This window comes from Mesoplodon mirus (genome assembly GCF_964341445.2).
Source record: "Mesoplodon mirus genome assembly, chromosome: 15".
Taxonomy (NCBI): domain Eukaryota; kingdom Metazoa; phylum Chordata; class Mammalia; order Artiodactyla; family Ziphiidae; genus Mesoplodon; species Mesoplodon mirus.
The window spans coordinates 81,780,198-81,805,315 of NC_138991.1; the positions used below are offsets into that span (position 1 = coordinate 81,780,198).

The 25,118-nt window shown below is 55.3% G+C and overlaps 1 protein-coding gene across 1 annotated transcript in view; it reads left to right on the top strand.

The window, feature by feature from the left end:
- The first annotated feature begins 3,074 nt into the window (after window positions 1-3,074).
- The window catches only part of ACSS1 (acyl-CoA synthetase short chain family member 1), a 42,461-nt gene continuing 20,417 nt past the window's right edge, over window positions 3,075-25,118 (top strand). The window contains exons 1-3 of the mRNA XM_082600455.1: window positions 3,075-3,372; window positions 10,960-11,056; window positions 24,912-25,111. Coding sequence (XP_082456581.1) covers window positions 3,081-3,372; window positions 10,960-11,056; window positions 24,912-25,111 — 589 coding nt within the window. The 5' untranslated portion in view covers window positions 3,075-3,080. The remainder of the gene's footprint in view (window positions 3,373-10,959; window positions 11,057-24,911; window positions 25,112-25,118) is intronic.

Sequence of the window (25,118 nt, forward strand, 5' to 3'; positions counted from 1 at the left end):
TGTGCCTGCCAACTTGCAGCCTTCTGCAGCAGAGGGTCCTGCCTGTGTTAAGGGCAGGGGCTTTTGTGACCCGCGCTGCCTGGACAACCGGCTGCTCTCAGAACTGCCGAGGCCCCATGGGAAGCTGCTCTGTGGACGTGGCCAGACGGGCGGTAGGGTGTGGCTCCACCTGCCGTAGTTCCCAGACAGTCGCTTCCAGGAGGCAGCTGGCGGCCTTGGTGGTCTCATCCTGGGTAAGCTGGGCTGCAAGAAGTTCAATTCTGTACCACCTGATTGGCTCAGTAGTGTTTTCTCTACCCACAATCACTTCTCTTCACCCAGCCTGAAGGAAACACCAGCTTTGTACTTCTTTCTTTAGAGTCAAGTCCATGTACATTGCCCACTGTTCTTGTAACAGGGGTGGGGCCGGTGAGCCGTCTTTATGTGGCGGTTACAGTCAGCTGGCGGGGGTCCTGGTGGCAGAGAGTGCATTGAGAGGCGGGTTGTGGCCATCTGCCCTGGGGGGCCTGGGGGCAGGCTGGGGGCTGTGTCCCACGGAGCTCCAGAGCCCTGGCCTTGGCTGCCCACCGGCCAGACCCAGGCCTTGAAGCAGAACGAACCTCTCCCCCATCCCCACCTCCGCGACCTGATGGCGGCGGCGATCTCCATTGGTCGCAGGCTGAGGGACCTGGCCCCACTCTGGGTGACCTGAGGGCCAGCTGGGTCCTGGGCACCTGGCTCCCTCAGTGATGACGGCTGGGCAGGGTCTGGGGACTTGGCCATGAGGGTGCCGCCAGCTGAGATCTCCCTCTTCAGTCGGGCCTGGGCCCTGGCAGGAGGAGCCAGACTGGGTGCTGGTCGAATGCTCCCAGGTGAGGTAACCGGCCGGCGCATGCACCCCCTCCTTTTAGCCTTGGAGGGTGAAAGTCGAGCCGTGGGACCTTGAACAGTAAAATGAAGGGGAATGATGTTACTTTGCTTATGGGATTTGTTAAGTGTTAAAAGCCGCAAGGAGGCATGGAGACGGAACTAAACGCCTCCCCGTCCCTTTCTTGTCAGAACAGAGAATAACATTTGTTTTGGTGGAGGTTTTATAGGAACATCGTCACCTGGCCACGACCTAACCTCAAGAACAAAGGATCTGACACCAAGAAGTCTGCGACAACTAACCACGCCCCTCCCTCACCTTTCCTATAAAAGGGCTTTGCTGAAAGCTCTTGGGGAGTTCAGGGTTTTTAAGGCATGAGCCACCTGTCTCCTTGCATGGCCCTGCAATAAATGTTTCTCTGCTCCAAACTCCGATGTTTCGGTATTGTTTGGCCTTACCGTGCATCAGGCACACGTGCTAGCATTCAGTAACATTCTCTCCATGGGGTCTCTTCCTCCAGAAGGCTAGAGCTTACAGTATGGCAGCTGGGCTCCAGGAGAGCAGGGGCTGCAGCTGTGGCCTTGCGGGGCCTGGACTGGGACAGTCCGAGCAGCACTGCTTGCCCACTTGAGGGGGAGCTTCTCACTTACACAAGGGGGTGAAGTTGATGGCCATCTTTGGGGCCCCCAGCCACAGTTATGGTCTTTCCCTATTTCAATGTTATTTATTCTATTAAAAAGGTGATTCAGGCCAAGTGGTGAAGCAGAGATTGAGGTGGGAGGAGGGTTCTGCCCACCGTGTGCCTATTTCTTAGGGCTCAGTGCCCTCATTTGTTCCACTCAGGAGTTGAGAGTGGGCGGGACTTGACAGCATTAGATAATTTTTAAATTAAGTGAAAAATGCAGGTCGAGCACTTGGCACAGAGCAGGGCTCATGTCTAGTGCTAGTTGTTATCACTGGTTCCCCAGCCTTAAAAAGCAGGCACCACGTGCAAGCACATGCGTGCACGCGTGCACGCGCACACACACACACACACACCCGGGGCTGACTGACAGCAGAAGTTCCTCTTACAGCTAATAGGAGGGGATGTTTCTAAGCCCAAAGAACTCACCCAACCAGTTTTCAAAACTACCCTTCCTTCTGTTTACCTTATTTATTATGTATTTAGTTTGTGGGTGCTGTAATATTTAAGAGTCTGGTTGAGACAAGTTTCTGTGGGTTCCCTTCTATCTTTCCTGGCTTGACAACAAGAACACCGCTTCCACTACTGGGCTTCCTGGGTACGGCCCAGGGAGGGAGGCATCACTCCTGTTTCCCTCTCCTCAGGGCTGCATGTCTGAAACATGCAACCTGGAAGGGGCACTCAGTGAGTTCAGTAGTGGAGGGGGTGTAGGCACAGAGACGTTAAGGAACTCGCCCGAGGTCACAGAGCTAGAAACGTCGGGTTTTGAACCCAGGCCACAGATGCTGGAGCAATGAGCGAAACCCCCCCAGGGTTCCCAATCAGCTACGGTTAGTGGAGCGTTTACTTCTCTGCCACATGAAAGCACCGGACCCCAGACCACCGCCCAGGTCCCCACAGCCTCCTGCGCCCAGGACCCCTGACCAGCCCATAGCCCACAGGGGCTGCTTATGTGTGTGTGCATCTTGGCGGGGGGCGGGGGACGGGTACAGGCCGACCAGGCCGCTAGAGGGTTCACTCGCAAGGGTGCCCAAAAGGATGAATACTTTGCCTTCAGCCTCTGAGACGTTGAACTGACCTAACTGGTGGTCCTCGGACCCACCTAAGGGCCTCGCTCCGCCGGTCTCCTGACGCCGAGCCGGCTCCCTCCCACGCCAGACAGTTCCAGGCGCCCGGGAGAGCCTGCGTCCACGGCGCGCGTATCTGCGGGTCCCCGCGCGGCGCAGCCGTCGGAGCTTGAGGACGCACCAGCTGAAACCCCGGCAGCCCGCCCTGGGACCCCTTCCCCAGCTGCTCCCCGTCGCTTCCCGGCCCCGCTCTAGGGTGGGAGAAGAGAGGCGAGGTGGGACGAGGTGGGGTGGGTAGATTCTTCAGACTGCGATCGGCAGGGCCCCGGGGTTGGCCGGAGGGCGGGGTCTGGGGGCGGGGCCTGGCCGGGGCGTTGACCGGTGGGTGGGGCCGGGGCTGGGCGTTGGCCGGAGGGCGGGGCGGGGGCGGGGCGCGGACACGCGAGGGCACGGCTGTCACAGCCGCGCGGGGCTCTGAGGCGCGATGGCGGCGCGCTGCTTGGGCCGCGGTGTCGTACGGCTCCTGGGCGGCCTTCGCGGGGTGGGCGCGCGGGGCCTGGCGGCCCCCCGGCTCTGGAGCAGCGCCTCCGCCCCCGCCGCGCCGGCCGGCTCGTACCAGGAGCGGATCGCGCTGGCCGCCAGCGAGCCGGCCGCCTTCTGGGGGCCGCTGGCGCGGGATGTGCTCGTGTGGGACACCCCCTACCACACTGTGAGCGACTGCGACTTCCGCAGCGGCAGGATCGGCTGGTTCCTGGGAGGCCAGTTAAACGTGTCCGGTGAGTGGGCCTGGGGGCCGGGGCGCCCCAGCTCACGCGGCCCGAAGGGACCCCGAGCCCAGGCGGCGGGGGCCCCACAAGCTCCCTCCTCAGCGTTCGGGACTCGCCCCCGGCGAGCTGCGCAGTCACCCCGCACCCAACCACTAGCCCCGGGGACTCCCGGCCCGGCCCGACTCCCCAGTCCCGGCTCGGGCACCCGGCGTCCCTCAAGTTTAACTGGGGCCCCCACCGCCCCGCACGGCGAGTGCGCCGGGCCTCGGTGGAGGCGGCGAGGGGCGCCAGGAGCAGGACTACCTGCTCTCGCCCCGGCGCCGCCGGAGACAGAACCGAAAAGCTTCTGGCCGATGTCACCGCCGGGTGCCGGCCGGCGACCCGCCTGCTCGTGTAAACAAATCGAGCCGTGGCGGGTGGCGGGGCGGAGGAAGCCCGGCCGGCAGCGGGAGTCAGCCCGCGGGCGGGAAGGAGGCAATGGTGGGGCCTCCCAATACTCAGTTTCACCCTCGCCCCCAAGACCCACGGGGCTGGCTTTAGACCTCGTGCGACTGAGATCCCAGAAACCAGCTCCACCGCCAGTCAGTCCTCTGGTCTCTGCTGAGATTGGATCCACTACTGTTTTGTTAAGATTTGGGATTGGGGTGGGGTGGGAAAGGGTGCACTGCACCCACCCCCTGCCCAGCAAATGGAGAAGGCCCAGGAAGTGAGGGAGAACCCAGGCAGGCTAGGCTTGGGGTGTGGGCAGCCAGGCGGGGCGGTCAGAGGGGCAGCCTGTCGAGGAGGAAGGGGGTAACTGGGGATAGGTGGGGTCTAGGGGGTGTTTAAGGAAAGGATCTGTGGGTCTTGGTGGCCAAGGCCTGAACTGGGCAGTGGGGTCTGAATCTCCCAGGCTCCACCATTTACTGGCCCATTTTTTCTGTTCCTCTGAGCCTCAGTCTCCTCCTGTGTAGACCGGAGGCAGTAATGCCCACCTGAGGGACTGGTTGTGAGGCCAAGGCACATACAGAAATGGAACGGGCCCGGCACTTATTGGTGAGCAGTAAGTAGTAGTGATTTCAACTTGTGAAATTCAGAAGTAGTCATAGAATTATAGGTAGTATCTTGCAGTTATTTTTCAAACAAAGAAACTTCAGGGAACTTCGGACCAGATTTTTTTTCGTATGGTATATTGCTTTGCTGGTTTAATAAAAATGACTCAGTAGAGAAGTGTTTTCTCTAAACTTGAGTCAGCAGCAAGTGGCCTTGAACTATTGGGAAAAAACCAAACCCTTAGGTTTGCAGGGTTGGCGGAATGCGCCCTGGATGGGGGAGAGCAGAGTGCAGAGGTTCGGCGCAGAAGGATGCAGCTCCTTTGGAAGCTGCCTTGGACTTGGGAGGCCTGAGGCTGCCGCGACATTCAAGGTTGGCTCTGAACATGTGCTGCCTTTCAGTCTCAGATAAGACAGGGTGGGGTGGGGTGGCGGGGGGTGGGTAACGACAGACATATTGGACAGGCAGCAAGGGCCTCCTGAGCCTCACTTGGTCAGGGTCAAGGTCAGGGTCAGGGTGCAGCAGCAAGCAACTCTTGTGCCCCTTTTTCTTCACTTTTTTCTCCTTTATGGTTACCTTAGCCAGAAACTGAACTTCAGAAAACTGCCTTGTAGAAAAACAGCTTTTCAGCCGCATTCTCACCTCAAATGTGTATGCAACCCACTCATCTGTCAGGAATATCTCTGCTGTTCGCCAGTGTCTGCAAATCACCGAGGTGATGGTATGAAAAAGGACCAGGCCAAGCCATGGCTGCCCTGGGAGCCACTAGAAAGTTGTGGGCTGGGTAGGGTGTTTTGGCATGATCTGTCTGTGTGACGATCGTGTGATGATGGCTTGTTCCAAAGGAGCATCGCTTGGAACTCCCTTTACCCCTTCAGGAAGGTCTGTGAATACAGTTCTCAAAGTGTGGTCCCTGGACCAGTAGCATCAGCAGGACCTGCACACTTTTTAGAAATACAAGTTCTCAGGTCCCATCCTAGGTGGCCAGAACCAGAAACCCAGGGGTGGGTCCTCCAGGTGCTTCTGATATACACTTGAGGTTGAGAACCACTGACCTATGTCCAACCTGCTAAAGTGGGCAGAATTGGGAACTGTTTAACAGAGACAACTCTGTTAAACAAACAAAAAGAGTCTGTGGGTGGTTCTGTACAGTTGAGCCGTTCCAGGTGTGTCTTTGGAGTCACACCTGGGTTTGAATCCTTGTTTTCCCCGACTGTTCTTTTTTTTTTTTTTAAAATCTTGCCATGTGCTTTATTTTTTTTTAGTTAATTTTTTTATTGGAGTATAGTTGATTTACAATGTTGTGTTAGCTTCTGCTGTACAGCAAAGTAAGTCAGTTATACATATACATATATCCACTCTTTTTTAGATTCTATTCCCGTATAGGTCATTACAGAGTGTTGAGTAGAGTTCCCTGCACTATACAGTAGGTTCTTATTAGTTACCTATTTTATATATAGTAGCATGTGTATGTCAATCCCAATCTCCCAATTTATCCCTCCCTCCCTCCCCTAACTGTTCTTTCGTGCGTCTCCTCTTCTGTAACACGAGAATAGTGCGTAACTGAATTCTGTTCCGGTTCCTCTCGCTGCCATTTGATTAGTCTCCTGGATTCCATGGGTCAGGACTTTGGACAGGGCCGGCAGTGGCTTGTCTCTGCTCCCCGTCATCTGCATGACTCTAGTCATCTACGTGCTGCTCACTCCCAAGTCTGGGGCCTGAACTGCAGGCTGGGCTCAGCTGGAGCTGTGGCCCAAAGCACCTACAAGGGGCTTCTCACAGGATGGTGACTAGGCCCAGGGTCGTTGGTGGCCAGAGGTTCCAGAGACCAAGGCAGAGGCTGCTAGGCTTCTGACCAGTGGCAGGTGACCTGCGGACACCTGGGGCTGCTATTACCATTGAATGAGAAAACACTTCTAAAGCACTCTGCACTGTCTTTAGAACATTCCTTGCACCCAATCACTGGCCTTTGTTATTTACTAATGAATCCTGCGAGGAGGCTGTGACCTTGAACCTGGTGTTCACCAGTGCTGCTGAGCCTGCTGTGCTTCCTCTGAATGGGACCATGGGGGTTTCCACCTGATCATCCTGTTCCTGGAAGCAGGCTGGGGAGGGCACACAGGTGGCTGATCCTGGGAGAGCCAGGCCGTTGTTGTAGGGGTAGGTAGGTCGTGGTGTCAGAGGCCCTGGGTGGGGGAGGTAAAGCCAACACCCCCTGCAGTGCCACGTTCTGAAAAGGATTCTTTCCAGCTTTTGAAGTTTGGCTCTTTCCCTTGCAGGGCTCAACAGATGTCTTTGCTCCTTGGGTATAAACTCCAAGGTGTCAGGAAGTTGCAAGTGCAGAACTGGAGGGTAGTGACGCATTGCTTTCAAAACACAAAACTAAACTCTCCTTTGAGTCTGATTTTAAAAAACAAGTGTGTTTATTCTTACTTTCAAGCTCGGGTATAGAGACACTGTTGTTAACTAAGCATTGAACACAGAGATTCCTTGGACGCTTTGGGGAACATTCCTTGCAGCAATGGAAACCATTTCGCTGTAGCTCTCTCCTCTTCAGGATGTGCCTCGAATAATTCAGATGGCAGACACGCTGAGATGGCAGGAGCCTGCCTTCTGCGTTGCATTTCCTCCCAGCGACTGAAGTAGCTCTCTCAGGTCCCTCAAGGAACTCTAAGTGGACACGTGACCTCAGGTCTCAGAAGGAGCGTCCCTCAGAAAAGTCTGAATCCTCCCCAGTTGTTAGAGACGTGACTTACTTTAAATACCAGGTGCTTCTGGAAAGTTGGCAAATAGAATTTTTGTGACTGCTGTAATACCTCAAATTGTACCAAGGAGGTTTTCTATTTAAAGAAAACCTATTGTGAATTCTTTTGTGAATATTAACTCCCTTATCTCTTTGGATTGAAATTGAACTTCTGTAAAGTGGGGAGGGGCAGGGATGCATTTAAACAACCAGCAAGAGTTCGTTGAATGAAAATACCTGCCTTTGTGTGTACATGTTTATGATGGAAATGATGACCCTCTCGTCACCTGTTCTTAAAAACAAACCCAAACCCACCACACACACTAGCTTACCTGCTTGCAGAGCCGTGCCAGGCCCGGGTGCAGACCTGCCCTTAGGTGAATGAGATGATGCTTCATCTCCCCTCATCCTTGTGACACCAACATGAAGTGTCTGGTGACCCCCTTGTACAGATGTGGAAATAAAGGCTCCAACTCATGTTTGGTGGTGAACGGTGCAGAAAATGCCCCAGTGCCTCGGAGACTGCATTCTAATGAGACGGACCACAGATCAGTAAAGGAGCAGGTCCACACTGGGGAACGTTCTCAAGGTTTTTACAGCTGCTAAGGGGAGAATTAGGAAGTGTGCTCCACCATCCCCTGCCCCCCTCCCGTGCTGAAGGAATCTTAGGGACGTGGTCTCTGCCTTCGGGGACGGGGACGTTCTGACCCGGATGGGGGAGGGTTTAGCGAGCTGGGAAGATGAGTGAGCGCTGAATGGTGTGGTGGGAGGGAGAGATCACTGTGTGCTGGGAAATTTGGAAAAGGCTTGAAATAAGAGGTCCGGTTTGAGCCAAGCCTTAAATTGCCCTCTCTTCTTGCCCAACTCTTCTTGGAAATACTTGGAAAGGAAAGTTCCTTGTCCCACTGCCCAGTTCTTTGGGTCGAGACTTTTTTAAAAATGGGGGATGTAAGAGTTTCCTTCCCTTCCTCCTTCCTCTTTTGTTTTTCTCTCTTCTGTTGCGGCAATAGCGGGAGCCATGCATACGTGTTAAGAGCCAACATACATATTGGCATTGTAGAGCCACGTCGCCCCAGACCCTGTACTGTGCTTTTTTCTGGGCGCTGTGTCATCTGAGTGTTGTCCATGGCAGCTGTGAACTGTGTTTCCCTTGGGGACACAGCCACACCAGCTGACCCCATGGCAGGAAAACTCCAGTGGCATCTAATTACTACCGTGACTCCTAGAGTCTGGAACCATTTCCACCGCCATGGATTAAGAGAGTGAGATTTAGCGGTGCTGTTTAGAGATAAACAGGCGAGTCTGCAGTTAGCGGTTAGCGAGTGGTTGGACAGCGGCCTGGCTCTAGAGCATGGTTTTAACCATGACCCCAGGCTGCCATCCAGTGGGGGCGTGGCCAGATGTCTTACAGAGCTCATAAGAGTCTTTAATTACTCCTGTCCCCACTGGAAAAAGAAAGCCCCCCTGGAATCGGGAATATACATACCAGGTAGACGTGAGTGCATGTGTGCATACGTCCGCCTGTGAGCGTGGTCCTGGACCACAGCATCATGTCAGATCTTGGTAGAAGTGAAATGCTTAGGCCCACCCCTACCTGCTCAGTCAGAGACTTAGGGTGGGGCCTCGCTACATGCTCATAAGTCCTCTGAGGATCCCAGGGAATTTAGAAGCCCTAATTTAGACCAAAAAGAAAACTTCTTGAGGGACTAAGCCATGAAGATGAGAAGAGGTGTGTTCCCTCCCCTGGGCATGGGGCCAACCTGGGGTCATTTGGACCCCACATTGCCCTCCAGCTCAGGGACTTGGGAGGTCCATCCGTCATCCAGAGCTTAGTTGCTTCTTCTGCTCTGAGCCCTGGGTCAGGCTGCAGGTGTCCAAACAGGAACAGGGCATCTGGCCCCTGCCCACAGAGGGGCAGCAAGTTGGATACATCGCAGGAAGAGTTAAGAGTCTGGGAGGCACGAGGTCCAAGGGAAGAGAAGTGCTCCATAACAGAGTGAGGCCGTGTAGGCTGGGACCTGTGGGAGGGCGGGCACCAGACGAAGGGCAGGAGTGGTGAGGGTGGGACGGTGCACCCCGGGCAGGGTGAAACTGTGCAAAGGCCCCGAGGCAGGAAGACTCTCAGCAGACTCGGCACGGCCAGTGAGGGGGGGGACGGGACCCGCCCCTGCTGAGGGTGGTCACCGCCTCAGCTGCCAGGCGAAGGTAGGGCCTCCTCTGCTGCTTGTTCAAGAGAAGCCAGAAATCTGTGGTTTTAGTGTGAAAACTCTTGATTTCTGAACTTTGGACCAGACTGACACACACATTGATGTTGGGTTTACTGTGTAAATCCAGGTTTTGCCACCAAGCCCCTTCTCAGTTTGTCTTCTTGCTTTCCTCTCTTCTATTTTCTTGGTATTTTTTCTCTTCTATTTTTCTAGCAATTCAAAGAACTTTCCTGTGTAAGTAGTCATTTTTCCCATGACATCTATCTTTATTTATTAAAATTTTTGAGGTATAATTTATATACTTGTTAGGAGCCAGAAAGTTGAAATGAAACTTTTTAATTTGTAAGAGTAAATGACAGATAAAATAACCTGAGAGGGAAAAATGTGATACACACACACACACACACAGAGACACACACACACAAGCTAAAGTTTGTAAATGTTTTCATGTGAGTTCACCCTGTTGAGGATTATGGGGATCATGTGGTTTGTTATGGGGAGGGCCTCCCATAACTTTTGTCAGAATGGTTTTCCATCAGGAAGTATTTGTAGTAACTCGCAGCAGGGTGACTATCAGCTGGTAGTTGACCTTGTATTCCTGTGGTAGCACCTCAGCGTTGCCTTCCATCTGATTCTGACCCAGCCCCGTGAGTTAGATGCAGCAGTGGGTGCATCTCCCATTTATGTAGGAGGAGATTGATCTGGAGAAGATAGTAACTGCCCCAAAAAGAAACAAAAAAGAAAAATGTATGTACCTGGACATGAGGGTGACCCTGAAGACCAGGTGAGCAGTGGCTGCTGCCCCCAAAGCTGTTTGTGGTATTTATTCCTCTGCTGATGGGGAAGTGTGTAATGAAAACAGGCCATGAGGGCCGGCTGGAAGGGGCTCTGGCACAAACCAGCCACAGCCAAGCTCACCTTGAAGTCCAGCCAGTGGTAGTGAATAGGAGGTTAGCAATGAACATGATCCTACTAATCTTCAGGTTGACGGTAGACCAGCACAACTGACCTGTTTTTGCGGGCAGTCACGTGACCTGAGCTTGGGTAATGGAGGGAAAGGGAGCAAAGCCTCCCGGAAAACTAGCAAGGCATTTTGCCATCATCGCATCACTTCTTGGGGCAGGATGCTGGCTGGGCACCTGAGAAGGGATGTGGGCCCTTGTCCTGGATCGCACCTCCACCACACGAGAGCCCACCCCGCGCATGCGCACTGATTCGGAGCGCCCTGTTTGCATCGAGTCTTCTTTCCCACAGCCCAGCCTGCGGTGCTCATCCCTGGCTGCGCACGTTAGAACTGCCAGGGAGCCTTGAAAACCACGGGGCCAGTCGGGTCAGGGTCCCCTGGGTGGGGGCCGGGGTTGGGACTCCTGGTGTGAAGCACCTGCTTCAGAGCATTCCCAGGGGTCACCTGTACCTGCGAGGTCATCTTTGTGTAGTGACCACCTCGTTTCTGCGGGCTCTATCACCCTTCTCCTTGCAAGGAAGTAGAAACCCGCCTCTGATGAGGGAAGGGTCCACCCCAGTGAGAGCAGCGCAAACCACTGCAAACCTGACCCTCCCCTTTCTGACTCCAGTGGCACCAAGTGTAATGTCTATGAACCTGTTTTTGTGCAGTCAACTGCTTGGATCAGCATGTTCGGAAGTCCCCGGAGAGCATCGCTTTGATCTGGGAGCAGGATGAGCCTGGAACTGAAGTGAGGATCACCTACAGGTACCATGTGTCCCCTGAGGGAGGGCACCTCTGTCGCGCTGGACGTCAGCGCCAAACGCTGCTGCCGGGCTGTTGAGAGGAGGAGCCCCGGCCTCCTTGCCTACCTGGGCAATACTTGTTGTCTTTCGATTCCCCTGGAAGGAACTGGGTCCTCAGAAACAAATATGACAAACGTTCAAGGCACAGGGCAGACTCTTGGTGCAGTCCCGTGTGACTGTGACCTGTTCTGGGCGGGGGGTTATATGAGTATCAGGGGCCATGTTTCCACTTGGGAAATGTTCTCTGGTCTCAGGAAAAGTAAGCGTGAACATGGACTGAATAAAGTACACGCTGGGGTAACTCAAATCAGCCTCTCTTAGTGTGCTTATGACAGTGGCACAACAAATAAAATTGTCTTTAAAAAGGGCCTAAAATAAAACAAACAAGAAGGGACTACACCTGATATTTGTATCTGTGACTCCTTAAATAAATTCGTCACGTATTCTGTACACCAAGCCTGTGTGTTGGGGGGTTTGAGCGGACCTGGCGTCTGGGGGCAGGTGCTGGCCTTCTCAAAGCCCTGCCCCCTCCCGGGACTGCCTTGCTCAGAGGTCTCTGGTCTGTCACCGCATCCCTGCGGGAAAACCCCTTTGCTCAAGCTTCAACTTACCTTTACAGCGCTATCTCAGGAGGAGGTTTCAGAGGAGCAGGTCCTGACCCCGGGGACCCCCTGGTTTCCTGCTTGTTTTTCAGACGCAGGTTTTATCACAGATCCAGTGCACCAAGCCTGGGGAAGCTGTGTTCAGTTGAACTTCTGGATGGAGCAAAGTGACATTCGTTAATCTCCTGTGGTTCCTAGTGCGCCCTGCCTTGCTTGTCCCTCCCCTGCTCCCAATATCCCTGGGCCGTCACAGTCCCTCCCAGCCTTTACTGCCAGTCACTGCACTGACCTGGGTCCCCTGGACAGATAACCCTCCTGACTCCATGGGGTTCACACATCAGCAGCATTGTGGCCTGGGACCCCCGGGCCCTGCACACTGTAGCTGGGGGCACTGCTCTAATGGACAAGCTGCTCCGCTGTTCTTCACCCTTATTGGCCCGACTTGATCTATGTGTGATTGTCCAGTAGATTAAGTCTCTATGGGTGGGGGTGGAGGAGGTAAGGGGAGTTCAGCTATGGGCTCATTTTCTCCGGTCCTCCCGTGGACCGGGACCCGGAACTGGGGTTGGGCTGAGTCAGGCTTCTGAGAGCCGCTCGGCTGGACTGCTGAGTGTGTGTTTGTAACTCGGGGCGAGTCTCAGGACTGCAGCCAGCTTGTTAAAACAAAGAACAACTTCATTTCCATTGCAGAGCAGCCCCGGGCAAGGTATAAACCTATAAGTACAGGCAAAGAATTTATTATTCTCTCTTTAAAAATAAACAAGCTCAGCCTGAAGAAATGGTTTTACAAACTTCAGCTGGTCTTAGTGCCAGGTGACTGTTGTTTTTACTGCTTGAGGGAAAATAGAAGTGTGTGAACCGGTTGTCTGTAATTGCAGCTAGTTTTTTTTTTTTTTTTTTTTTTTTTGCGGTATGCGGGCCTCTCACTGTTGTGGCCTCTCCCGTTGCGGAGCACAGGCTCCGGACGCGCAGGCTCAGCGTCCATGGCTCACGGGCCCAGCCGCTCCGCGGCACGTGGGATCCTCCCGGACCGGGGCACGAACCCGTGTCCCCTGCATCGGCAGGCGGACTCTCAACCACTGCGCCACCAGGGAAGCCCCTGCAGCTAGTCTTTGAGGGACTTAGATTCATCATTTTCCTGGTCATGTTAGGTTTTTGACATGAGATTTTCTTCCTCCTGTCTCAGAGGAGAGCTGCCTACGCTTGGTGCTGGTCATCCTGCCAGCATACAAACTGCCACTAAAATAAAGTGCATTCCTGCCAAGTGTCTTACATGGTGGCACCCAAGGTGCCCCAGGATGGTCACAGGCCTTGGTGACCTGAAGACCAAGTTCCAGACCCATGGTCTGAGCCCTTGAAGGAAACTGCGTGGGGATGTGGTTCTCACGGGCTGGGGTGCTGGAGGTGGATTCCCAGGGACCACGCCTGCCTGTTCTGTCCTAAGCTTGGGGGGCCCATCTCAGTCCTCAGGTGCACAGAGCCTCTCCCTCCTGAGTCTGCTGAATTCTTCTGAAGAGGTGCATTTCTGAAGAATCATCGGAGAGCTTGTAACGTGAACCCACTCCTGTCCCAAGCCCTAGTGATATGTGGGTCCACATGTGTTGCACATGCCCTCGCACACACGCCCTAAACGTGCACGTGTCTACAACCTGCTCTTGGTGTTCAAGGATCCTCCTGAGCCGCTCTCCTGGGTTGCAGGCACCGCCCTGCTCCTGCTCTGGAAGTCGGGCCATTGCCTGTGGGTGGGCTGTCTGCTGTCTTCAAGGTTCTGAGCCCTGGGGTGTATTTGCAGCTGCACCTCCCTAGGGTCGGGGAGGGCTGGCAGGACCAGCTTTGGGAACCCCTGGGCAGCCGAGTGTCCTCATCCCGGCCCCACCCCACCTGCAATTGTTGCTTGGCTGGCGGCAATTCCCAGGCGTACCCTGGCAGACGGGCTGAGGCCTCAGGGGCCCGCTAGGCAGCGCGTGGGGCGCCTCATGCTGGCGCCAGCTGCATGGCTCTGGGAGAAGGACAGCCTCGTGGGCTGGGGTTCTGTCCGTCCGGCGCGGTGCTCCCTCCCCGATGGGAGGCGAAGGGGCAGGACCTCTGCTGTCTGGGATCAGCCTGGGATGGCCTGCACGTGTCTCCCGGGGAAGAGGGCAGCCTGTGACCTGAGGCCGGAGCCAGGGCCAGAGGGCCGCCCAGCCGATTTCCGGCCTTCCTCTGCCCAGAAGTGTGTTCAGAACCGAACTGAGGGAGCTGTTCTCCCCAGCGAGCCAGCAGGCCTGCAAACCTGGGCCCCCTGGCACCGCCTGAGGCCTCCGAGGCCAGGGCTGCAGACGCCAGGCAGGCACAGATAATCTGGGTGGCTCCCCGAGGCTGTGCAGCCAGATAGCACTGGGAGCAGTTCTTTCCAGCCGTCCACGTGCTTATTTCGCAAGAGGGTCCTTCACATTCAGTTTAAGCAGACAGATTCTAGAGGCCCTTGGCGATGGGGATGTGGACAAACACAAATCCCTGTCTTCTAGGCAGGTGGTGTGGGGGCTCAAGACCATTGCCTGCCTGGAGCCCGGGCTCTGGGCCAGGGGTTTCCAAGCTGGGGATGGGCAGAGGGCGTGGAGCAGGGCAGACCCTGTGGCTGGTCCTGGCGTCCCTGTGCTCAGGACCTCTCAGTGGCGGGTGCCTGTGCTCGGACAGAGGAGGGAGCAGCCTGAGAGTGTTCTCCAGGCTCTGAACCGGCATCTCCCGTGTGAGGCTCTCTGAGCAGGGGTCCAGATGTGAGTCCTTTTAAAAAAAAGTTTTTTAAAAATTTATTTTATGGAAGTAGAGTTGATTTACAATGTTGTGTTAATTTCTGCTGTACAGCAGAGTGATTCCGTTATACACATATATATTCTTTTCCGTTATGGTTTATCCCAGGATATTGAATATAGTTCCCTGAGCTCTACAGTAGGCCCTTGTTATTCATCTAAGATGTGACCTTTTACTTAATCTGTAGCAGGTTTTAGCCCTGGCCTGGCCCTCCTCTGTGAACGCGGGTTGCCGCGAGGGCAGCGCTGCGGTGGTCATGGCCAGGCTGTGCAGCTGAGCTGGGCATCTGGGCTGCAGCGGGGAGAGCAGGCCTGGCACCCGCCATGTGCCCACACGTGAGCCGAGTGGAGTTTCCACTGTGGGTCCAGCCCTAGAGGCGGGGATTTCTGTAGTTGTTGCAGCTGGGCCTTCTTGTGGTGGGGCGTGCACAGTGGGGAGCCCCTACCCAGAGGCGCAGAGCGGACGGCAGGCCCCCTCCCCGCTGCCTGCCTCAGAGCCCCTCAGCCGGTGCGGAGGATGCCTCCTGCCTGGGCCAGCCGACCAGGCACTGGGTGTTACTGGTGCCTAGCATGGAGGGCCCACTGAGAATACAGAATGGGGCCCAGCCCCTGGGGCGGCCCTCGGTCTGGGGCAGCCACACCAGCAACCCTGGGCAGAGGGTGCCGCAAGCTCTGAAGCCTAGAGGCACCGCCTGAGAAGCTGGCTTGTGCCCCGGGCCCCGGGTGTCTTTACGTGGCCACTTGTTAAGGTCACGGAAGGGCCCTGTGGGCTCTGGCGGGAGGAAGCAGGAAGTTGCTGGGACGCCGTTGGGGGGTTGGGTTTCGGGAGGCCGAGGAGGGGAGGCCGAGGGCAGGGCCAGCCAGTGCACTGTGGGGTGAGGCGGCGGGGTGGGCGGAGGCCTGTGTTCCCGCCCGCTTTGTCCCCAGCTGTGTGTGACCTGGAGCAAATCTCCAGCTCTCTGACTCTGTTTTCTCCTCCACTGGGTGCTGGGTGTTGAGCAGCACAGGGGAGTGAAAGCCCAGACCTGGGTCTGGGAGGATGCGGGTCTGATTTGGCTGTAGGTCGGGGCAGGTGAGGGGAGGTCAGTAGTGGATTTCAGGTCTGACGAGGGGAGGGGCGCAGGTGGCCCTGCGGGTGCTGCGGCCGGGAGGGCCCGGTGGGGTTTTCAGGGAGAGGTCCTCACCTCAGGAGAACAGTTCGGAGCCCGCTAAAAGGCAGCCCCCCCGACCCTTGCACCTGGTGCTTCTCACCCCCAGATTAAGTACAGTTTGCAGTGAGCAAACTCCTTTATTAAAATATTAGGGCAACTGAGGGGGAGGATCATTAACGGACATAGTGAGGCTGAGGGTGGGGTGCTTTGGGGTGAACCAGGGCCGGTGACCATGAGGCTCCAGGACAGGGGCCCCTGGCAGGCAGGGTAAGTGGGTTTGTCGGTGGGCTCTCCTCGGTGGAGGCACCAGAAGCTAGTGGCTTCCAGGCTTGTGTGCAGTGTCCCCTGCTGACTTCTGAGTAACTCCGATCGCAAAACTTGGTCAGGAATCCCCGTGCTGGCTCCCAGAATCCGGTAGGAGCTCTGGGTTACTTGGATGGAGCTGGTTTTAAACCAGCATTCAACTTTCCTTTAAGACGTGGCTCCAGATTTTGAAGCTGGCAAGTGCTTTGAATCTTTCTATACGTGACACTTATTTTTCTTTCTCATTCTTTGGGGCAAGCTGAGGCTCTTGGAATTTCACATTTTACAATGGCCCTGTCTTGGGACTGCAGGAGGAATGACCTCCACAGAGAGTCGAACCTCCTTGACGGGGCCGTTTCTGGGAACCCTCTGGCGGACGTTTAGCTGGAGGACCACACATAACAGACGCCTCCCTTGGAGCTGGATGCCTGCGTTTTGTGAACTTCCTTCTGCTGTGCAGGGGATGCTGGAGGGGCTGCACTGTGGGAGGTGGAGGGGCAGCGGCCTGCGGAGGGAAAGGGCGCTGGCCCCTGGGGGACCCGTCTTTAAGGAGGTGCTTCTGTTCCAGCTGTGTGGTTCGGCTTCTGGCAGCTGCAGACCTGGTGGTGGGAGGGGGGCCGACAGCCTTGCTGTGGCTGCGCTGGGTCCCCTCCGGGGCAGCACGGAGGCCTGCTTGGGTGCTTGTCACCCCAGGCCCCTCCTCCGCCCTCCCCGCTCCCTCCTTGGCCACTTCCTCTTCCGGCTGAGGTAGAAAATCAAGGCCCCTGGAAGGAGCAGCCCAGCAGGCAGCCCTGAGACCCTGCAGGGCCGCCCTGATGCTCGGCTGACATGTAGCCCCCCGTGCCCACCGTGCTGGACCCTTCCGTCTGCTGCCCAAGACCCGCTCGCAGGAGGGTTCCCTGTAACCAGCCACGGGCTGGCTGTCCTCCAGGTCCCCAGACCCTAACCCTGGCCCTGACCCTAAGGCTGGGGCAGCCCCCGCTGTGTGGGCCACTGGCACTTATGATCTTAGTTTGGATTCCCGGTCACCCTGGGTTGTAAAGTGAGGGACCTGATGCCAGCGAGCTTAGGGGGCTCTCAGGCTCACCCAGCTGGAAATGCCAGAAACAGGGTTTGGACCCAGCAGTGTCTGATCTGCGAGATGTGCAGTGGAATCTTGGAGGCGGTGAAGGTGTAAACGGCGGGCTGCCCTGTGGCGCTAACTTGGTGACAGGCCTGTAGGTCCGTGTGCAGACATCGCACCCCTCCACTGACCAGGGCCATGTGTTCCAGGACCTCCAAGACAAGCAGACGCATGTTAACCGCGATTCCAGCTGGGGAGGAGAGGTCAGTGCCTGAGGGCTCCAGGTGGCCTCTAGGAGGGACAAGGGATGGCTGCGGAACAAGGTGGGCCTAAGGACTGTGGAGTCCTGGTGTGACTGCGGGGCCCTGAGGAGCAGAAAGTGCATGTGCTGGAGGGGCTCTGGAGACCTCGGGGCCTTGGAGGCAGGAGGTACAAGAGGAGGGGCAATGGGCCAGGTTGGGGGGCCTGCCTGGCCCTTCATTCTGTCTCCTGACCCCCTGTGTCTGTCTTGGACCTCATCTGAACCTGGGAACGGTGGGGGTCCGGATGGGGTAGAGGCCTGGCAATTTCCCATCAACAGATCCAGTTAAACTTCCTCTGGGAAGCTGGAGCGAGGTTTCTGGGCCACTGGGAGGGTGGATTCTTTTGCTCCATCTGGGCCGACAGCCCCATTCTCCCTGCTGGTTGTCCTTGGACTGGGGCCTCAGACCGCTCTTGCCCAGGGCTACCGGCCCGCGGGAGCCTCTGGGGTTCTTCGTGTGTTGGCACTGGCTGCCTCGATGTGAGCGGGGCTCTGAGTCTGGAAAGGAAAGAACTTCTTTTCTGGAGACAAGACTCGGGCTGAAGGCCAGTGCCAAGGTCCAAGGGAAATCAGGCGTGAATCAGGGAAGAGGGCAGACCTTTTCTCAAGTCTGACCCGTCACTTCTGTTCCACCAGGGCTGCGTCAAGAGTGGGAGAGAAAGACTTAGGATGAGAGGGAGCTGGACCCTGGGGCAGGTGGTTCTGAACGTGGAGCCAAACACTGAAGCGTGAAGAAAAGCACGCCCACCCCGCCCCAGTTCTCCTCCGTCCTGATGAGAGGAAGGCTCGATTCGACCACAGTGAGCGGCTTTGAACACTTCTCTTGCTCATTTAAACCAATCCAAGGAAAGATGTTACATAAATAACGATGGAGTTGGCAGATGGCAAAAAATCCTCAGGTCTGGGAACCTTTGAAATAGGGTGTGAGTTGTTCTGAAGCTGTGGGTTTTGAGAGCTGCCCTTGGAGCCAGGCTTGGGTTTGAATCCTGACCTGATCCTTGACCCTTTCAGCTGAAGAGCCTTGAGAAGTCACTTAACTCCTCTGTGCCTCAGTTTCCTCATCTGGAAAATGGGGTCGTGATGGTAGCTCCCGGCCCACGGGCTGTTGTGAGTGCTCCATGGATGTGCCTAGGGTTCAGAGCAGTGCCGATCCTGCTGTCACTGAAGGAACTGTGCATGTGGTGGCAGTGGGCGGGCAGGAGGAGGCTTCTCTGGGCAGTAACACGAGCGAGTTGGGGAAGGCTGAGGAGGCAGGAGCCTGTGGGCCTGCAGGTGGCCGAGGCTGGCCTGGAGAGGAGGCTCCTTATGCTTACAGTGGGTGGCAAGCGTGGCTGGAGAAGACGGGGCAGCTGGTGGAGGCGGTGAGGTGACACAGCAGGTGGCGGATCGGCAGGGTGCACAGGCATGGTGGTGGGCCTACCTTCCCTCCAGGCTCCCGGAACCCCAGGCCATGGCCTGGAATCTGTAGCTGGCAGCAGCCCTGACTGTGGATGATGCATCCTCAGACCCACCTCCCACCCCAAACGAGGGCTTCCCATCAACAACCACGGCAGGGCTCGTGGAGCAGGTGGCCCTTCAGGGGAGGGATTCTCGAACCACATTCAAATACACTGGTGACTCATTCACCCCGAGCCAGTGACACGACTGCCTAAGATTTACACAAAAGCAAACTGGCGTTTTCACTCTCCTTCCTGCTGTTAAGGAACTACTGATTTTCACCAATTTTATTTTTCTGCCATTCTGCAATAATTATAGCTACTGCTTATAGGATGCCTTTATATGTGCCTGGGACTTCACATTTGGTCTTGTCTTAAGTCTGTTTGTTTGGGCTGCTATGACAAAACACCACTGACCGGGGGGAGTGGGGGGTGCTTATAAATAACAGAGACTTATTTCTCACAGTTGTGGAGGCTGGAAATCCAAGATCAAGGTGCCAGCACGGTCACCTGCTGGTAGGGCCCTCCTCCTGGGTCACAGCCAGCGCCTTCCTTTTGTGTCCTCACATGGTGGAAGGAAAAAGGGAGCTCTGTGGGGGTCTCACTTATAAGGGCACTAATCCCATCATGGGGCTCCACCCTCGTGCCCTAATTACCCCCCCAAGGCCCCATCTGCTAATACTATCATCTTATCATCTTTGGGGGTTAGGATTCTGCAGACATTCAGACCACAGGAGTCCTCGAGACCACCTTAGTAGTGGTCCTATTATTAGGCCTTTCTATGGTTGGGACAGTCTAGACCCTGGGTGTATGGGGAGCTGGATGGGAGCCCCATCTCTGATCAGATGTCGTTCACTGAGGCACTCTCCTGAGAGGGAAATTCTCTGAGTCCAGAACTTTCTGCAGAGTGTAGCAAAGCCTCAAGGAGAATACATTTATTTTTTGTAAGAAATTTAGAAAACATGCAGCCTTAGTGATTGCAGGTTCACTGGCTGGCCTGGTGTCAGCTGTGGCCGTTCAGCTCTCGTTTCCTGTGAACGCTGAGTGTGTCCGGGGCCTTCCTTGGCAATGGCAGCTTGGGCGTTTTTGTGTCGACATGTGGCAGCTGCTTCATAGTTCACTGCAGCTTACCTTCGCTCAAGGTCATGGTCACGTGATCAAATCATGACGTGAGAGGAATTCCATACTTGGGGTATGAGCCCGCTCAGCTGAATTTCCTGGGCTTCTGTTCTCTCAGTGGCAGTAAGTAGCAGAGCAAGCACGTCATTACGTTAGATTAGATTTAGTGGCTACAGTAACGTCTGGGCCAGAGGAGTCTGCCAGAGGGAAGGAGTTGGTCCCGAGGCCTGGTGAGCTTCTCCCTGTGAGAAGGGGACCCTCTTGCCGTGCTCCGCTTTCCGAAAGCCAGCCTTTGCTTCTCTCACCACCTCCATCTTCCAGAAATGGCTTGCTGAAGAGAATATCAAAGTCTAGAGCAGTGTACCGAAGAAAGATGTGTCCTGTCCAGTCCTGCATCTGGACCATGGGGTTGACCCCTCCCCTCAGCACCAGGCTTGGAGGAAAGAAGTGACTGTCACAGGTCTTCCACGCACACATCGACCCAGTTCCCTGGGTTCCTTCCCTTATCGGCAGAAGGAAATGCAGAGGACAGTAGCTGTGCGCTGGCCTATCAGTGGGGCGGTCCCGTCCATCGCTCTCTCTGAGGGGCAGGATGTCTCCTGCCAGGGTACAGGAGGTACAGGAGGCTGGGAGGCATTTGCGGGGTGGACCGGCGCTCATGGTTAGAGCTCGGGCTCCAGTTGCCCTGCGCCCGCCAGGGCTCTCGTCCTTTCTTGCTTACCTGCTCTTCCTTTCCAGTCCACAGGTATCTGTCGCATACCTTCTCTGAGCTAGGCCCGGTTCCGGACGCTGGGAGGCAGGCAAAGAACAAGCCCTGCCCAAGTAAAGCTCATACTCAGTGGGGCAGGTGGACAAAGAAGGAGGTAGCCTCTTAGCCAGTGTTTAGTTAATGAGCACAAGAGCCAGAGTAATGGTAGCCAGTAAGCAAGGCATGCATTCCGGATGAGTTTCTTAAATACAACAGCACCCCCACACACACACACACGCACACACACACACACACACACACGCACACACACACACACACACGCACACACACACACACACACACACACACACACACGGCTTATCTTACTTCCCCTGGGGCTGTCCAGCTGTGTCCTGTTTTGGATTGATCTGGGCCAGAGGTGGCTTTCTTCTGTTTGTGTTTGGGCAGATGTCGTGTTGGTTACGGATTAGCATTGGATGAATGCTCCTCCCACTTGAAGCTTAGAGTTGGCTGTAGAAGGTCTCCTTCCTTCCCCCAAGGCCAGGCAGCAACTTGCTGGTGCTCAGCACCCTGAATATGAGGCCAGTCTGTGCACTTGTGCCTGTCATTTGCAAGCGTCCACATGGAAGGCATGGCCCTGAGGAGTCTACTCACAGACAAACGTAGATATCTTATTCAGAACCTGCATGACGAACGCTATATTTCTCCTGGCACTTGAAAATAGAACTCTAACTCATTTTGTTGAGGTCATTTCTCAGAAAGCTGCACGTTACTGTCCCTTGGAAAGATCCCGCAGGCAAGGAGGAAGCCAGTGCATCCTGCAGCCACAGCCCAGAGCACCCATCACTGAGTGGCTGTATTGTCTTTTTGATACAGAAACAGCATTTCGGTTTATGAAAGTCTGAGAAGCTATGAGTATCCAAGAACTGCTTTTGAATGATTTTTGAGTACCTCGGGTAACAGGATCGCTTGAATAACACTTACTTTTTTGTGATTTGAAGACCTAGGTTTGCTGACCATATATTCCAGTGGTCTAAATCTGGAGGAGATTGCTAATGAAAAGCAAAAGCTTAAAATGAAAAATCCAAGTTTAAAAAAATAATGGATGAACTGGAAAGATGAGGAGAAATGGAGATGGAATTAAATAGGGACAAATGGATAGTCTGGAAAGTCCAATTTTAAAAATTAATTTGCTGACTGTTAAATGGAGGACCCCGGTTCAGAGTCCTGTTCTGTGTGTGGCGATGGTCAGTGGGTTAGTGACCTCATGTTGAATTTGGGCCACCTTTGTCAGGCATTAGAAAATAAATGTATTCTTCATTTTCATGGTTAAATATAGAGTTGGGGTCAAGGGTCTGCGTTCCATATTCTGACCCAGGCAGATACCATGAGAATGCAGGGGTCCGTTTGGTAACCTGGGGGTTTCTAGAGAATGGGAGTGGCGTCATGGAGGGCTGGGCAAGAGAACCTGGGAGAGAAAAGGCTTTGCGAGGTAGTGGTGGGGGGTATTCAGGAATCTGAAGGGCTATCACTGAATGACAGATTTTCCCTGGACATCTTTAAAGGGCTGAGCTGGGACCAAGGGGTGGAAGTGGAACAGCTACAAGTCTTGGCCTCATTCTAAGAAGACTGTTTAGTGCTGTGCGGGGTGATTCCCAGCAACGTGATGTTAAGCAGAGGCTGGACTGCTGTGGCCAGGAACCCCAGGGAGGCTTCAAGGATCTCTTCGACCTTGAGTTTTATGGCCTTGGCAGAGAGGATGGGAAGGGGAGTGAACTCAAGAGATCTACCCGGATCAGATTCTTTATGAGAGACTTCTCTGGATGCAGCAGCAAGAGTGTGGGACCCAGCAGACTCAGTTCCAGGGCCCATGAGAAGGCCCCTCGATCCTCCAGGGAACACCTGGGCTACTTCAGCTTGGTCTCCAGACCTGCCCAGGGCTATAGGTCAGCTGCCCAGCTCTGACCGCCAGGCAACTTCTGCCCCTGAAGGGAGTCCTTTCCCCTTTGCTGCCTTGCTCCTCCTCCCCACGGCCAACCTTTCCAGAAGGCTCTCCCTGCTGCCACAGTAATTGTACCAGAAGCTGAGGTGATAAACGCCCATCACACTTTCACGTGCCTTCATTTCCCCAGTGGGAGCTGGGCTGCAGGAGGACCCTTTCCCTCCCATTTCTTTTGTCTGGTGCCCTCCTCACCCCCACGGTGCCTAGAATGGAATTTTCAACATCTTACAAATTCATCAAAATGAATTAGTTGATTTTAGTACTTCTAGAAAGTAATTTCAAACAAAGACGTCTGATGGTAAAGATAATCTCTACTGAATGTTTGGCAGGGTCCTGAGTGGGTGAAGCTTTTCACTAACACTCGTGACAGTTAAACAAGGTGGAAGGGGCCTGCTGTTTCTTAGGTGATCTTGTGGCAGCTGAGAAACGTGAGCTCCCTTGCCTGTGCAGCTCCTATAGAAAGTAACCCAGGCCTCTCTGTCTGGACGGCTCTGTGCCTTCCTCGACTTCAACATGCTGCCTTCCGTCTGCAGAAAAAGGACTGGATTTCATCACCACTGATCTCTGACGCACTTGAGCCTCCATCTCCCCAGCACCGACTCCTTAAGTCCTTAGCGCTGTTGAAAACGGCACCTGCGCTGGGCCAAAGTTATCCGTCTGTGTGACTGACCATGGCTGCCTCTTGAGTGGTGTCACAGACTATCCTAGCCTCCTCCCCGCACGCAGAAGGCGTGTTTCTGGGCCCTGGCTCCGGGGAGTTTGCTGTTGGGGGCTGTCGGGGTTCTCTTTCTTTCATCACAAGCTCAGGTGCGGGATGGATGGGGTCAGTGAATGGCGCTTTTGTCCTCCTGAAGCCTTAAGGAGAAAGGATAGGGTCCTACCAGAGGGGCGCTGTGCCAGCCTGGGCAGGAGTCGAGGGGGAGCGCAGGCTGCACTCGTGTTACCCGAACCAAACTTGGGTCTGTCCGCTTGCCTGTGCACAGTAAAGCCAATCTACCGACACCGGGTTGGAGTGAAGGAAAGTGCAGCGTTTATTGCAGGCACCAAGCAAGGAGTCCAGGGCCGCTGGTGCTCAGAACACCCGACTCCCCGATGGGTTTCCGGAAAGCCTTTTTAAAGGCAAGGTGAGGGAGCGGAGTCAGCTCACCACAGTTCTCTGGTGGATGGTGACGTAACAGGGCTGTTAACATTATCTATCCTCAGGCTCCAGTAGGTCCAGAGGCTACAAGTAGTTAATTTCTTCCGTCTGGCGGGGGGTTTTAGCATCTGTAAAACAGCTCAGGAATGTGCATCAGATACTATTATCTAGTTACTTTAGAGAGGAGCTAAAGCAGAGGGCATGGGGGAGGGGTCTGTCCCGGGAAGGCCCCATAAGGTCCTGCTTGGTTACACTAGGGAGCTCTCGTCTGCTCTCGTCTGGTCTCCCCCAAGGCCTGTCACTGCCCAGCCTTCATGTCCTGTTGGCCCTTGCTGGGCTGCCCCTTTCTGGGCCTCTGGGCACAGGGCAACCAGAAACACTCCTGGGTCTTGGCCAGGAGGGTGGAGCCACGTGGGTGGGGCGGACTTACCCTGCCCTTCCATGCCAGCTTTCTGTTAAATAACAAACACAATAAAACAAGAGCAGTGAAAACGGGAAATGTCCCTTCCCGTGGGAAGTGGGGTTCAGTGGGACCGCGTGGGAAGCAGTGCCGAACCCAGCGTCCACCTGCTTCTGCCCTCCTGCACTTTCCTCCGTTTCCTGCTCTGGTTTCTGGTAGACTGTCATCCTCTCGGGGTCGTGTTGGGTCACGTGCCAACCCCAAGCCAATCAGCTTGTTCAGCGGGATGCTGCTCTCTGACTGGCTGGCCAAGCCTAAGCCCCTGGAGTGGAGGCAGGGGCCATGTGGGCACAAGAGGCGGGGCACAGTGTCCTGGTCCCTCAACACCCAGCCCTGACCCGGGCTGCGGGCTGCTTTCCTTCCCAAATCACCGAGGCTTCGCAGAGTTGGGGTCCCCTGCCCAGCAAGGCCTGTGCTGACCCAGAGAACAGGGGCCTCTTGGGGAGGACGTGTCAGAGGACTCCGGGACCGGATGACCCAGGTCTCTGAGAAGCCCTGCTTTCAGTGGATGCAGGGACAGGCGATTTTTCTCAGCAATGTGGCCGTGAATCCGTGTCAGGACAAGCCTACAAAGTTACAGTGTTTTCTGAAAAGAGCCTTCCATGCATCAAGTGTTGGAGTAGCTGCCCTCCCCCTGGCTGGCCGGGGTTCCAGTGCCTGCAGTTTGCAGAATTATTCCAGCCAAATGACTGTGCGTTCTGGCCCTCCCCCTTCTCTGACAGCCCTCCCTTCCTCGTGCCACAGGGAACTGCTGGAGACCACGTGCCGCCTGGCCAACACGCTCAAGAGGCATGGAGTCCACCGAGGGGACCGGGTAGCCATCTACATGCCTGTCTCCCCGCTGGCTGTGGCCTCAATGCTGGCTTGCGCCAGGATTGGAGCCATCCACACTGTTGTCTTTGCTGGCTTCAGTGCGGGGTCCTTGGCTGGGAGGATCAATGATGGTGAGCA